The following is a 16,036-nucleotide window of genomic DNA, read 5'->3' on the forward strand; positions in this document are numbered from 1 at the left end:
CTCCATGAACCATGACCTATTTTCGACATCAACTTGTATAGCACCATTTGGGCTTAAACATAAGAAAAAAAAAACATTTTTCCTGTCATTAGTGTGACGAAACTGAAACACTTCCTCTAACGGCAATTTGTTTTCACCATGACTAGTTATTTTGCTTGCTTATTTTGGGAATTTGTACTTGAAGAGCATTGATATTAAAAACGTTGAAAAAACGTCTGCCAGACCAAAAAAATGTAAACGTAAAGTGAGGCAAGCTGTGAAACAGCAGTTCCCGGAAGTATTGTTGATACATTGCATTAATTTGAACAAGGAGACCCTAAATAGCATAAAGTTATTATCAAGCCATGTTTTATTGGGTGCGGAATGCCGCTTTGGGCGCTACGACAGCTTTGAGCCTCTGCTGCCGTTACTATAGAGAAAGAAGCCAGTCGAATAAGTTTCTCGGTGGCATTATGATCGCTTCGTTTCTCCCGTTGATAACCACTGTTCTAGGCTACATAACAGTGTACTTAAAGATGTCTGGTTTAAAGAGCCGAATGTCAGATAAGCTTCTATAAGGCACATTTTTTTATCGTCTGCTTTCCTCAGCGGTGCACAAACCGGAATTTAAGGTTCCGTTCGGTGATTGGATGCCTCTCACCGAAATGCTCTTTGGGAGTTACCACTGACTCCCCTTACGTTTTTCGTTACTAAGAATTGTACGTTTGACTTTATGTAATCATTTTTTTTTATCGAAGAACAACATACTCCCCATCATTTGCAATGAAAGCCTCGTTGCGCCAGGAGAAAAACAAACTCTATTTAAGCCTTTCGGTAGATGCTCCAAGAGCCAGTCAGGGCAGGAAATCATTTAAATAACTCCACCCCCCCAAATACTGGTTTACTGTCTCCATGGTTACACAGCCAGAAAACCTCACTTGCCATTGATATCTCTGCTTGTTGGAGAAAACCGTTGAAAAACTAAATAACACGTTTAACAATTAAAAAATACGATATGAGCACATCTGTCACTCGCACAATTCCGAAGAGTAATAGTGCCGACAAAGTTGTTGGACAGCAACGCGTCTATGACTACCTGTATGGTAAGTAAGCTTCAGCAAACGACAGGTGAAACGAGCGTTGAACGTCGAACACTTGCAAGCTAAACGCTAACGTTACCTGAACTCAATATGTCGCTGCAGATCCACTTTATACGGTGTCCTCGGAGGTGGACCATGTCAAGGCCAGCTTCAAGGCCTATGCGTCCAAGGACCGTCTCGTAAGTTGTGTCCACATTGATCCTAAAGCGGATTATTGATTTTTATTTGATATATCTGATAGTTCAGATTAGCTACCAACTAATAGCCCATCAATATCTAAAGCCACTAAGTAAGATGTGGTAACTGCCTAAATAAAATCAAGAATAGCATTAACAAGGTTACCACTGTACAACTAATGCAAAAATGACAAGTTTGGCTCGTGTCATTGTCATATCTTTAGTTTTGTTTAGGTTTGGTTGCTTAACTGAGCTCATAAAAAAAAAGCTTATTAATGCGACCAAGTGTTATAGTGTGTTGTATAAATTAGAAGGTAAAACTTAAAGCAGATATATTTAATGTTTTTCATACTTTAACACACTGAACGTACCTGCTTTCTGTTTGCCTCCTTTCCTCTAGTCACAAAATGTGCCCCAAAATTCCCTGAAGAAGAACTAAAACCCAAATTTTCGTTCTCGAGTTGTTACTGCTCACACATGAGATCAAGCAAATGAGCTCAATGTGAAATCCATTTGTTGACAGTATTTCCCTTTTCCGTTTCTCAGAGAAAAGTGCCAGAGTTTCGGTCTATGTTCAGTAACCTATTGCACTACCCACGATATACTGTTCATCTGGACACTGCAGACCCAGTTCCAGCTTCTGTCGATCGATGCTGGCGAGGCCACACAGAACAGCGGAAAGAGGCACTGCAGCAGCTGGCTGGGTAACAATTCACGGTTACCTCTGTTGCTCACAAACTTTACACTGATATCCTTGGCATGTTTATCAGTTTGTGGTTGTGTATCTTATTTATCTTTTCAACAGGCTTATTCCAAATGGTCAGTTGTGGCATAAAAGGGAGGAATGTCAAGTCACTGGAGCTGATCGCTGGAAATACTTTAAACGGTTGATTTACTATTCTACAATATGGTGAAATGCAATTAAATAAAATTAATTTGTAGGTCTTAATTATGTCTGATTCTATGTCAGTTTACAAAAGATATGTGCCATAGTGCCCATATTTCCACTGTAAATATTGACATTGTCTCATATATGGTGTTTCTTTCTGTTTACTTTAGCCCTCTGATTCCGTTTGCACAGCAGGTTCCCCCAGATGTGGTTTTTGCTTCGTCAAAGTAAGAATACAGAATTTTCTAGTAAACATTTTTTTCTGATGTTTCTGCTGTGCATCGTTTGTTGTAAGATGGTACATGTTCTCTTTTTGTCACTTCAGAGGAGACTTTGTTTCCACTAGTGCAAAGAAGCTCCAACCCACCCACACAGTGGGAGTCCAGACTGACTACAGAGAAAATGAAACACAGACAGACCCATACAGCCCTGAATATACGGTGCGACCTGTGGGAAGTCCTTCAGAGCTCCTGCAGCTGACAGCTTTGAGTTGGGGTACTGTTATATTTTTATTGGTTAAAGAGAATATGAAGTTGACATCACAGTTTGTTGAATTTTGGTTTTGTTCGCCATGTTGTCAGGATCCCCTCGCATTTCTTTTGGGGAGTTGGTGTCTGTGTTCTGTGTTGTCATGATTCTGAAAAGTGTAGCCTCATTTGGTCAGTACTGCTGCAGCTATAGTAGGTCATGTAGGCCCCATCCCCATTAAATTTAAACAACCTTTTGGAAAACAGAAGGATGGCAGGTAACCCATTGAAACCACCTTAACTGGCTGAGCATGTACCTCACATAACATCATCAGAGAGGGCTGAAACGTAACTTGCAAAGGTGAGGAGAGGAAGAGGTGGACTGTTGAACTAGCAGATTAACATTTTGCTGAAGACATTTTAACAAGGTGATAACACATTGGTGTCTATAATAGAAGTTATGTCAATTACCCTCAGGTCGTGGTCTGCCTGCAGGCCTGGCAGAAGTGGAAATGATAATGAGGGCACGTGCTAAACGTGTTTGGGAGGCCAGCCTTCCTCCACTGGATGACCTAAAACAGCTAGACAAGAGGAGGCGCATGATGGAGGAGATGGAGGCTAAAGAATGGGCCTTCAGAGAAGGAGAAATCCAGAAGTGAGTGGTAATAAAGCTCAGAGTCATTGATAATGAAGTTAACCACTAATCACCCAATAATTAAAATCTAGTTTTTGGCATGTAGTATCATAGCTTCAATCATGTGCCTTCATTGCTGAGTTCATGACTGCTTGTTTCATACAACCATAAGGGAGTTATCAAAAGTGGTAATGTAAATTGTTTTGCTCACTTTAAAGCAACTATAAATATGTACAGTCAGATGACTGTAAATGCAAAAGGGGACAATTGTAATGTGCCCACAGAGAAATTTTTCATTCTATAGTTTTCTTACTTTGATGTATTTTGGTTCACCCACACCTCTCTCATTTGTTTAAATGCAGTGTACTCTCAGCATCAATGGTGTCCATACCTTGTTTCTGCTGCCCCCAAGTTGCCAAAACATAGTAACTGTAGGTTTAGGCAGAATGAGTACATATAGACACAAAGGTTTGAACACTGGTTTGCAATACAGGTATATTTCTAGTTAAATGGGCCCCAATCATATAATACTGGGGGCTAATGAGTATGTATAACCAAGTATGTAACTTGATATAAACTAAGATATTAAGGACATATGCAGTTTTTGACTCAAGTAATAATGGTGAAACCTTCCTTTGATGCTCCCTGCTCTCTTCACTATGCAAACCCCGCCATCCTGCAATGCTTTTTTGTCCTCGGTGGTAACCAGGTTGCAAGAGGCTCGTCTTGCTGTGCTGAACGACTTGATGCAGCAGAGAAACGAGGCCCAGAGAGATGTCACAAATGACAGATTGAGTCAGATATATTCTAAGAACCAAAAAGACAAGGACACCAAGCAACTAAAGATCCAAAATGACTACATCAGGTGTAAGGCAACCAACACTCCATTCTAACATAATGTTGATTATAAAAATGTCACTCTATCTCATTTGTATCTGTTTTACTATTGTTTTTTTTTTGATAGCTGTGAGAAAACTGGAAGCTAGAAGGAGAAATGTGAAGGGAAGGCTAGAGCGATGGGATGTTGGCAAAGACTATACAGATTCTTGGGCCAATGTGTCCCAGACACGCAAGAAAACCCAAAGAAGCAATGAGTTTAAAAGCCGTTACGTAGACACTTATGAAGGTTTGCATCTTAATGCCATTGACCAATTAGAACTGAGATGGTATATTGGTATATATGAGCTTGTACATTATATTTAAAAATAACTTTTAACATGTAAATCACAGGCTTGCTAGAGCTAGAAGCAGGACTTTCTGCCTCAGTCCTTAGGCCCTGGGTAAAAAGACCCAAACCCAAAGTCCACATCATCAAGGATGTAATCAAAACCCCGGTGGATAAAACACTAGAAGTGATGAAGAAATACAAGGTAAGGCAAAGGGGAAATATTCACTAAGCATATCATCAAAGTTATAGAAACACATGGATTACCAATTGTTGTTGCACAGGCACTGAGGGAGGAGGAAAATGAGCAAGTGACAAAAAAGCACTTGCGATTTCTTGTCAAGAAGGAGAAGCCTGTTCCTCGACCTCCAACTCCTAAAGTGGAGGAACCACCAGAGGTCAGCTTGTGTCTGTGACACAGTTAATTCATAACATGTTGATCCTACATGAAATGAAGATGTTAAGTCTCAACTTATATATATTTTGCTTATTAGGGGGATGAGGAGAAAGAGCTCGCAGTCATCTACTTGCAGAAATTGCTGAGAGGAAGAAGTATCCAATATGAGGTTTGAACGTGTGTGTGTGTGTGTGTGTGTGTGTGTGCAGTTTTCTCCTTTAAATGCCTACAGTAGATGCTTACATGTTTTACAAATTGAATATCTATTCAGTTCTCTATGTGTTGCTTTACAGATGTTTAAGGGAAAGGAAAACCACATGGAGCTTATCCTGGAGCTGAGGACTGTCCATGCTTTGCAGAGGGAGGAGCAGGAAATACAGAAAGCTGACAAAGGACTTGTAATCACTCTGAAAAATCAGAGAGACAAAAACATAATCAAGGTGAAACACAGAGACACATTTGCATAAATAATTTTACAAACTACAATCTTATTACGTCCTTTCTCTTCCCTCCCAGACCGCTCAAAAGGAGGCTTTGCAGGCCAGAGTGGTTGGTGGAGAGCTTGAAAACCTGTTTGACACCTTCTCCAAGGAGCTAATTCGTCTCCAGGAGGAGCGCAGGATCCATGCCTTTACGCTGTTAGCCGAAAGAGACCGTCGCCTACGAGAGGCTGAGGAGAGTGGTAGGAGACAGGTAGAGGAGTGGAGACGGAAAGAAGAAGATGAAATCTTCAGACAAGTGTGTATATGTGTATTGACCTAGAGTAAAAGTGTGCTAAGAAGACCATATTTTGATATTTAACATGTACATGTGTATCCTCAACAATGTGTCACAGGTGGTGCCGGTACACCAAGAAACTGTGGATTTGTATTTAGAGGACATCATCTTGGGGACTTTGGAGCAGACGTCTGACCAGCAAGCCAGAAAGGAAATCCACCAAATGGCAAAAGAGGTCAACGACATTGCCTACGCCATGGAGGAAAGGTAATGCACACCTCAGTATGTCTGTTGATTCTGTTAAAGTTTTCAGTATTCCGATTAAAAACTCGAGGATATTAAACAAACGTCATTTGAATCTGTGTGTGAGTAGCCAGAACAATCTTCAGTCGGAAGAGATCGTGTCAGAGTTGGTGTACAGTTTCCTTATCCCAGAGGTCCAGAAGATCAGTGTCAGACACAAAGGTTTGAGAGATTTTGTGATTCCACGATATTCACACATCACTGATGGCAAAATCAAATGTATCATTATTTTGTATCAACAATTAAAAAACACTAAAAGTCACCACTTGAGTTTGAAGTAAAAGATAAAGGCTCTTAAAACAAATATATACAAAACATAACTAATAAAGTTAAAGGCAGATACTGTACTTAGATAACTTGTCCAACCTTACAATGTTCTCTTTGTGCTGTCCCCCAGTTCACCAGAGGCAGCAAAAACACTTGCAGGCAGCTCGAAGTATCATTCAAGGGACCTTAGAGCATCCCGGGACTTCCGAGCAGTCACCTTTCCCTCTGACAGAGCTCCCACCCAAATCCTCAACGGAATGATTGCAAGTCTAAGAAATTTAAATATTAAAGTGTACAGGAAAGCAGTCAAATGTTTTATTATAAATTTCTTATAAACTGATATTCGGTTGCTCTGTGTGGGTTCCATTTCCCTAGTAAAGCTTGAGATCTTCACCTCTAAGACGTCGATCACATTCCTTGGTTACTGTAAACTTTTTTAGCAAGTGACTGATACATTTAGTGATTTGTTGAAACTATAAAAATAGAATACTTTTTGTATTATACACTCATTTGCCACTTTATTAGGTACACCTGTACAATCCAATACAGCAGCTCTGCCATGACTTCTACTTTTACAATGTTATAATTATAACTCCGACTGTCAGAAACGGTCGAAGTGGTTAGTGGAGTCGTACTGGAGTGGTTCTAATGTTTTGCCCACCTCGTTCATTTTAAATAGGGTGGCCAACTTAGCGTTAAAAACAACACCTGGCTACCAGTTTATTATTGACACCAAGCTAAAGCCAATGTAGTGAGCAGAATTATTAATTTATAGGATGTATTTTAGATGCTACATTGCATTGTACAGTGAGATGTGATCATACTCTGTATCTCTCTTTATATCTTTGGCAAAGTAATTGAGTAGAAACACCTGCCACTATGACTCCATGAAATGTAAAAATGATATAGAATTATTAAACCAACAAAAAGTTAACATTTTATGCTTCCTGAAGTAGGATTTATTGCAGAACTAAAGAAAAAGACTGCATTACATTTCCCTAGGACAGATGTCCTGTACCTTTTAAACTTTAATGGCTCTGTCAAAATAAAAGCCTTCTGAATGTTTACCACCAGAGGGCACTAACACCTCTCTGTTAAGTCCAGTTAGAATGAGAAGGGGCCAATGGAGCACAGAACGTCCACGATTACGATCCAATCACGATATTTCTACGTCTTGGATGTAAAACTATGTGATTTAGCTACGCACAGTAAGTGAGAGTGAAACACTAATCCTCCCTTTTCTCAGTTGATCAAGCACATTTTATGAAATTATGTTACAAAGCAATAGTTAATGTGTTTCACTTCCTATTTAGCTTCAAGTTGAGAAACCAAAGAGCACAATTCCTTCTATCAAAAAAAAACTCATGTCATCACATCGTTCCAACACATTTTATTCTTAGAAATAATTCTACTTGACAAAGGAGCAGATCCTCTGATGTTTTCCTTCAGCGTACAGGCAGAATATTTCGCCAATGCAGTTTTTCTCTCTGTCTGTGCTGTGATGTGCTCACAGGTTGCAAGTGATGGCAACCACGTGAATTAAGCATTATACTGAACTTTTAATAAAAGACCTTACTTACTCCAAACACTTTCATTTCAGTTTTGCAGTATGCACCCTGAAGGTTAAATCTAGAATTTCAATGCACAAATTCACAAAAACAATGAAATAGGGCAAGACATCAGACGAGGCAAATGAAAAAGCAATGACTCTAATAACCAGTTAGAGCTGAGTTACACCTAAAGGCAGCAATAATAATTTACCTGTGAAGCTGTGCCTATAGGATAAAGCTGCATCATATTAATTGAATGTGAAACCTAGAATGCAGGATATTAGTCAATGAAATCACTTTCACCACATAAATGAAAAATGCAAATATTAAAAGCACTGTATCAATAGACTCCACTAAAATTATCTTTCTATATCCCGGTGTAATGTAAAATACAACCATTTTATCTTATTAAGGAATTGTAGCAGGGTTCCTGCTGTATTGTACCAAACATACTGTTGTCTCACAATAAATATACAAAGACACAGTGTCATGAACCCAGAGAGGAAAATGAACTAAAAAAGAGACACACTGCTGCAAAAAAGTAAAGAAAAGGAGGTATCGGTGATTGGTGCAATTACATTTCGCATTGTAAAAATAGTTGTTGGGAGGACAAATGGTTCAAAAAAATCCATTTGAATTCCGTAAAACACCAAGTCTATATCTAAATAAATCTGAATTATCCAAACATAATGTATCAAAACTGGAAATGTATTAATAATTGAATTGGTTTTAAAAGAACATTTGAAAAATCTTAGTGATGAATGTATTATTTCCAACTGACCTGTGTGTCCAGGTAACATTACACTTCCAAAATAATATCTGGTGCCAATGTGATGTTGGAGTTGTCTATGGTGTTTTTCCTTTATTCTGCTTGTCTTATGAGTTATGGTGCATGTGTGGCCCAAAGTAATGCTGTGATGTAATGTGTGTTTTCATGCCTGTGATTACTAACCTCAGATTGATGTTTGTAAGATGTTACTAAGGGAATTTTTAATGAACTTCAGACGTAACATACAGAGGCCAAGGCAGCTCTGCTGTCCATTCCTGACTAAATGCATTATAACCATAAACAACCGCCGGTTGTGTCAAGCCTGCCGCTTCCGGAAATATAAGGCCATAGACATACGCAAGGAAAGTATACACAAAAAATGAATTATTCATTCTTTTTTTAAGCTCAATATTTGTGATTTGTATGCTCTATATTTTTACTGTACATATATGTATTAGTAAGAACACTGCTCAATCATTCAAATATTACAAAACATATTACATATACGATAAACATTTACACATACTGTAAATAAAGATTACATTTCCATTTGTAAGAAAGTCGAGCATTCCTCATCTATTCATCTATCCTCATCCGTAGCACATTTGATGCAGAATTTTCCCACTTCAGTGGTTTCAGGGTGTGTACATGAGTGCGTCTACACGAACTTACGTAACCAGGTTACCATCGGTTTTCACCACACCCTGCGCCGACTGATTGTGTAACTGTCCAAATGGGAAGGCTGGTTTGTGAACTCGAGGTAGAGGATAAGGGAAACCTGGTTTCCGCAAGTATGTTTCTGTTACAGAATGCACATTTCGTTGCCATCTATATGTGTAACCCGGGTTCTAATCAGCTTTCTCCAACATGTCCAGCATGTCCTTAACAAAAGGCTGTGGACAGTAAAATCTCTGAAATTGCCCCCTTTTTTTCCTTTTTTATCCCCCTGTGCTGTTACTCTGCTGCTACATGAACACTCACACACATATAAAGTGGAAGTGAGAATGCAGATTTCTCGCAGTACCCCGGTTACCTAAGTGCATGTAAACGCAGTCAGTGACTGCGGGCATGATTGAGGCCTTTGTGATCCTCATTCTCTAAAATTCAGCACAGAGTCATCCTTTCTGCTAGCGAGGACAACCAGTCTGAAAGAGAGCCCTTTAACCCACTGACCAACTGCCCGACAAACAGTTGCACAACTAATAAATCTGCCAGTGACCCTGGCACATCGCTGTGTGCCTGCTACCTTTCCTCCTCCTGCTCCTCCTCCTGCTCCTCCTCGTCTCCATTCCCCAGTCTCTATGGTTTTTTTGGAAAACAAAACCCCCAAGACACCAATGATGTTGGAAAAAGCAGTGCTTTCACTGCTCTTCCTCATTTGATGGACCTCACCACTGACATGATCCAGGACATCATTAGTTTCTCAAAAAGTCTTCGAGACTTCTGGTAAATGTGTTCCTCTATGCACATTCAACATGTTGTTGTTTTTATGTCTTTAATGTGTATTTGGAAAAGCTTATTCACTGTTCACTATCTGTCAGGTCTCTGACCATGGAGGACCAAATTTCTCTGTTGAAGGGAGCCACATTTGAAATTATGCAGATTCGCTTCAACATGGTGTTCAACACAAATACAGGCATCTGGGAATGTGGACATATATCATACTGTGTAGATGATGCTGTACGAAGTGAGTCCATACACTGATCAGCCACTAGATTATATCCACCTGTTGGACATGTGGTGGACGGGTTAGCATGGGCACTCTGACTGGTCTGCGGGTACACAGTCCTATATGCAGAAACCCACAATGCACTGTGTATTAAATAAGAGCATTAAATATTTCCCATGCTGACCCCTTTCCACTTTTACTCTGTATTAATGTTGTGGTCGATTGGTCTATATAGAAACTAGCTGGTGTTTATATTCAGAGGGTGCACTTCCTTTTACTGTAAAACGTCTTTCATTTCTTAGATGGCAGCCTTTTAGCTTGTGGCAGTGTAATACTTGCTTAACTGTAGATAACGACATTGGTGTTTTAGCAGCTTCCAGTTCATGGTAGGCCTGTGCCATAATGGTTCCTGGGTTGATGATGACCATCCAAACTCATGTCCTCTCAGCTTAGGGAGAAAGTTTGGGGCTTCCAATAACTTTTATGTACAATGCTTAAACTGGTGATTGTGGAATCTGCAGTTGATTGATGAATTTCTGATTTCTGTCAGTCTGCCATCCCTTTTCTCCGATCTGCACTGAGCTCCCTGGACTCCCCATTTTACTGTGTGTTGCTCAATCCAATGAGTGCTGTCAAACAAAACTTTCTATGTTGGCACAAAGAAACCACCAAATGTAGCCACACAGGAAAACTAACAGAAAGTTAAGTAGTTAAAGAGCATTTCAGCACCACTATACAGTTTTAACCCCGTATGTACAAATTTCATGTGTTGATGTCAGAAAAGCTGAAATAAATTAGGCCGTTAACCAAATTCATCAGGTTTTTGTTTTTAAAAAAATTTTAAATCAGCAGCAGAAAAACAAAATCAAATAAATAACTTAAAGCCCAATATTACCACGACATTCATGTTCATAAAGAAAGTATGTAAACTTCCGATCTCTATTCCCCCACAATGCCTACTGTCAACCTGTCTAGAGTTTAAGCTTCCTTTTTACCAGGGATACATAGTGCTGACGACTATAACCACATTCTCTTAACTCTTAGATATTTACTATATTACCTAACCTCTGCTGTGTCAAGTTAATGAAACTTGTATGTTTGTTACGTCACATGACATGACATCCCCCCATTACATTGATATGATGAACATGTTGCCTATATTATTCTGTATACTATTATGCCATTTGGTGCTGAGTAGGTAGTTATTCTAAGTTTCAGAAAAACGGCTACCTGCTGCTGGACGACACCAGTAATATTAAGCCAGAACAATCAGGCATTTTTTTACTGGTTCACCACTACGGGCAACTCATTTTCTTTACTAGTAATTCTAAGCAAAAACAAAACTAAATAACATAATAATATTATTTTTCTTTTTGTGAGAAGTCTAGTTTGTGTTTAATGTGTAAAGGTAACAGAAACAAATGCAGCTTTGGACATTTCAAGTATCTCTTCATTTATAGGAAGAGAACTTTTAATTAAAAAAACTACATCTGCACAATGACATATAGTTTGCAGCATGATTTTTGACCCTCAGAAATGTTTTGTAGCCAACAAAGGGGTCAAAGTGGAGCTGTACTCATCTCACTCGTGTAGGTTTCCATTAGCTTTGCACCTTTTGAGTCATAGACTTTAAGTCACTTTACTTCATATTTTTACTTTTTACTTCATACTTTACTTAATATTCATAACTAGTCAGACATGTAATAACTTGTTGGTTCTAACACCTTTTATCTCAAGCTCTGAGGTGTGACATGACTCCTAGGGAACAGAATGTAGTCAGTTTTCTGATTGTTTTCTGAAGATTAATCTAAATACAGTTGGCATTATTTATTCATAATCCTTCAGCTTTGTATTCACTGCTTTTCACTTTAGGCAGTTTTTTACTGTTTTATTTTTACTCTTCTGTTTTTTTTGTTTGTTTGTTTTTTTTTTGTTTTTTTTTGTTTTTTTTAATAAGTCTTATTGGGAATATGTTTCTGATTGGCCATCAGGTGTCACCAACATCTAGAGAGTTCATCCTTGAGTCAAAGTAGTTAAAAAAAAAAACCTAAAGGCAGTCGGTTGTCATCCAATCCAAAAACTCCACCGGCATGTAGGCAAAAAATATATATATACTGGGAATTACTGTAATAGTCACTTTTGTATAATGGGCATTTCAGATTTTGTTTCCGTACAAGAAAACCATCAGTGGCTAAGAACAGGAACTGCTGTTCTGATTTCTACACATTAGAAATCTGTTGACAGGCATCGGTGAGTGCTTCTTCATATGTGAATAAGTTAATAAAGCCTTTTTTGGGCTCCGCATGGACCTGTCTGATGTCTGATGCACTGACATCAGTGATTTTAGTCTTGTGTCAATTGGGTCTGATGTTTGAAACTTTAAACAATCTGCCAAAGTGAAGAAAGAGGTTATTGCATCATTGTTTGATAGCTGGTACCAATGCTAGGCAATAATAAATCCTATAGTAAAGTCCTACACTGATATATAGTGTTTTTTAGTAATGTAAGGAATTACAATTTAAAACTCATTAATAATTCTTCAGTTCTAACTAGGCTGGAGTGGCAGGCACATAAAATCTGTGGAGTTGTTAAAAGTTGCAGACACTTTGATGTTCCCTGTGAATTGTTGTGTGGAATCCATGTGTGTTGATAGAATCACTTGATTCAAATTGTGAATGACAGTGAAACACCCTCACCAGTGATGAAATACTTGTAAAAGTTGTGTCTTGGGCCATTCGGATATAGATAGTCTCCTTTATTCTTCTTTTTCTGTCCAGAATGTAGACGTTGCTGTCTTCCAAGGAGGGACCCTTGTCTTTCAAATGCAGATTTTTTATTTCCTAAGAGTCTGAGTGGGGCCTGGTGGCTCAATGGGTAAAGCATCAGGTTGGGCTACAGAAGGCAGTGGGATCAAATCCCAAATAAAAATGGGAAGGTTGCAGCAGGAAGGGAACCTGGCGTAAAAACTAATGCCAAATCACACATTCCACTGTGGCAGCCCCTGAAGGGACAAGCTGTAAGTCATTGACCAGTCAGAGGATGTCTCAACATTTCTACAATCTGGAATTCTGGGCGGCTGTTTGTAGTCACTTGGGGCAAAGCTAGCTGCTAAAGGCTGTTCAATCCAAATTGGTGGTTCTACACATGTTAAATACAAAGAGTGGAGTGGGAGACTTAAAAAAGGTTTGCTAGATACATCTTTTTTGTCCTCTTCTGTCCTGTCATTGATCTCTGTTCTCCTATGTGTTACAGCGGGTTTCCAGCAGCTCCTGCTGAAGCCTTTCTTTAAATTTCACCACACCCTGCGCCAACTGGGCCTGCAAGAGGAAGAGTATGTTCTCATTCAGGCCATGTCCTTGTGTTTTCCAGGTAGAAGCAAGTCAACATCACTTTTTCACAATCTGTGCTATTCATTCAAATGTGCAAACATGTAAATTGGTGTGTGGATCTACTCCAAACTAATCATAAGAATGTCCTATCTAATGTCCTGGGGTTCCAGTTAATTTGGAATAGAAGAGATTAGTTTTTTATTTGATCTATTAGATCGCCCAGGTGTGCAGCAACACAGTGTGATAGGTGAACTTCAGGAACGTGTGGCGTTGACACTAAAAACCTTGATCGACTGCAAAAGAACATATCCAGACAAACAGTGAGTTAAAAGTACCACATTCAGCCCTTTCGGCATGGAATGTCTCGTATATTAATCTGCCATTGTTTCTTCTGTGTCTCCAGCTTGCTGTTCCCCAAAGTGATATCCTGTCTTACAGAGATGAGAACAATGACTGAGGAGTACAGCAAACAGAATCTGCAGATCCGGGACATCCAGCCTGATGGTTTCTTCATTAAAGTCCAAGTAATGAGTAGTAGTGACTTTGATTACAGAACTTTACTGTGCATGGACAGCTCAAGCCCTCTAGGACCACATCTGTTAATGGATTATAGAGACCCAACACTGAAAATTAGCTGAATGTGTTCATTAGTTTAATAGAAAGTATTTTGTTATTGTCCAAAAGTCTCAAAGTGCTGAAGATGGTATTAATGCAACATACCAGTCACAAGCGTAGATTGCACAAAATCTAAACAGAATAGTGAGTGAAGTCCTGCTGAAATGTAATCTCTCACCTGTTCTCTGCACAATACCTGCAATTCAATGAAAATGTATCATGTTTGTTTTGATAAATGCTTACAGTGTTATCATTTCTTAGTTTAGTTTTGCATACACTAAGTATATTTAGTGTGTCTATGAATGATTGCTGGTTTAGAGTTTGTGATTTTTTTCAGAGACCATTATTAATGTTATACTATGAGATGTTATTTTGTCTGAGAATGGAAAAAAATGTGTTTGCAGTGGCAATCCGAGCTTTTTAAATTCAGATTGTGTTTGGTTTTGTGTCTTATGTCACTATGGAAAACGCAACAAGACAAACATTGCCCTTCTGTGGTTGTACAAAGGATACATGATGGTTGGTGCTGTTGCAAAGATCTGAGCTGGCAGGAATAAAACTTTTAAAAGGTTGTCCTAAAATTTAATCTATAAATAAAAAAGGTCCATGTAAACCTGTAATTAAGTTTACTAAATGTAATTCTTAAAAATAGGCTGCAGTGACTTTGCAGTTGACCTGCTCAAGGCGGAAAAAACGTAAAATTTGCAGATACTGGTGAAATGGCCCAAAAAATATTTGAATACAGTAAATTTGTATTTTTTAAAAAGTTCAAGTTTATTTGCTAAATTGATTAGTTTTGACTCTCCAAAAGCAGCCACACATAAATTCCTGTTAGTATAAAATGGTTTAAAACTTAAAAGTACATACAAGTATGTGAACAAATGAAAATATTAGATTTCCTATTGTAATAGAAATATGATATCATCCTTAAAATGTTTGAATGTACCTAAAACCAAAGTTAAACTTGGTGATGTTCATACATACCAGCCATGGCATCAATTTTGCTTTTTAAAATTAATTTAATTGGATTTATAAAGAGACAAACTCACTAAAAGAAAACAGTACAGACAAAGAGCTTGATCATTTCCAGGCTATCCTACTCTTTATTTAATGCAAATTACAGTACCAGGGAACTATTCCTCAGAGCACGCAGAAGGAGTATTTACATAGGTGCACATTTAGCATACCTTCACAGGAAAAAAAATTGAAATAAAAAACAAATTCAGTCACAAACAGAGGCATTCAAGTAGTAGTACTGTAATACAGGATGTCTTGTAGTATTTCCATGATTTTATTCCTGTTCTTTAACCCCGGTTGCACCCAGTTGGCATATTTAACTAGTATATATGCTAGTATAGCATATATATACTAGCTTATGAACTTGCTTAGATTCTTTTTTGGTAACTTTTGTGGTGTTTTCATTGTACTTGGGTCGGGTGAAACGGTCAGACTTTATGGTGGAGGGTAACGTGTTTATGAATGTAAAACTACAGCAAGCAGGAGACTGGAGAAAGGCTACATGACTCGACCCTTTTAGGTGCTACTGAATCCCTCCCCCAACAGGTGAATAAACAAGCAAGAGGAAAGAGAAACAACAAAACATTCAGAGAAGAAGAATTATTGCCTCTGAGGATGGCTCATCACAACTACACCATAGTTTGGCTTTGGTAACAGAACCAACACTGTGAGTAATACAGAATCTGTACTGTATTATATATACAGTATATGAGGCCTTTTTTTTAAACCCCTGCTGCAATCCACAAACCCGCCCCCCCCCCCCCCCCCGCACGCACTTCATGCCCCGGAGTCTTTGCCAGGACTGTGGTTTGCGTGTTTGTGCCTGTGTGTGTGTCCAAGATAAAACATTTATTAAAATAAACACTACTTTATCTTCAATTAAGGAAAATATCCTTACAATTCACGACATCTGTATATTACATTAAGTGTGCAATGGAAAAGGGTAAGAGGTGCACGTGAAGGGGTCTGAAAATCAAGTGGAAAAGTGCGTGC

At 38.7% G+C, this 16,036-nt stretch overlaps 3 protein-coding genes across 8 annotated transcripts in view; 2 read left to right on the forward strand and 1 right to left on the reverse strand.

Annotated features, from left to right (window-relative positions):
* The first annotated feature begins 330 nt into the window (after positions 1-330).
* Positions 331-8,777, forward strand: cfap91 (cilia and flagella associated protein 91). Its single transcript, XM_067517348.1, has 17 exons — positions 331-1,082; positions 1,182-1,258; positions 1,802-1,959; positions 2,061-2,141; positions 2,315-2,371; positions 2,470-2,639; positions 3,089-3,266; positions 3,955-4,112; positions 4,210-4,371; positions 4,476-4,615; positions 4,695-4,808; positions 4,905-4,976; positions 5,101-5,247; positions 5,324-5,545; positions 5,643-5,791; positions 5,898-5,989; positions 6,225-8,777. Exons 1-17 carry the CDS (start codon positions 995-997, stop codon positions 6,353-6,355), a joined length of 2,196 nt encoding a protein of 731 aa, XP_067373449.1. The 5' UTR covers positions 331-994; the 3' UTR covers positions 6,356-8,777.
* A 920-nt stretch (positions 8,778-9,697) lies between these two features.
* nr1i2 (nuclear receptor subfamily 1, group I, member 2) lies at positions 9,698-14,569 on the forward strand. Its single transcript, XM_067517349.1, has 5 exons — positions 9,698-9,859; positions 9,955-10,100; positions 13,335-13,451; positions 13,626-13,731; positions 13,815-14,569. The coding sequence occupies exons 1-5, from the start codon at positions 9,795-9,797 to the stop codon at positions 14,047-14,049; spliced, it is 669 nt and encodes a 222-aa protein (XP_067373450.1). The 5' UTR covers positions 9,698-9,794; the 3' UTR covers positions 14,050-14,569.
* Positions 14,570-15,102: 533 nt separating this feature from the next.
* Positions 15,103-16,036, reverse strand: part of gsk3ba (glycogen synthase kinase 3 beta, genome duplicate a) — a 33,548-nt gene continuing 32,614 nt past the window's right edge. For all 6 annotated transcript variants that reach the window (XM_067515361.1, XM_067515362.1, XM_067515360.1 and 3 more), the window contains one exon: positions 15,103-16,036. This exon is cut by the window's right edge and continues 2,107 nt beyond it. The gene's annotated coding sequence lies outside the window, so the exon portion shown is untranslated.

This window comes from Channa argus, chromosome 9 (genome assembly GCF_033026475.1).
Source record: "Channa argus isolate prfri chromosome 9, Channa argus male v1.0, whole genome shotgun sequence".
Taxonomy (NCBI): domain Eukaryota; kingdom Metazoa; phylum Chordata; class Actinopteri; order Anabantiformes; family Channidae; genus Channa; species Channa argus.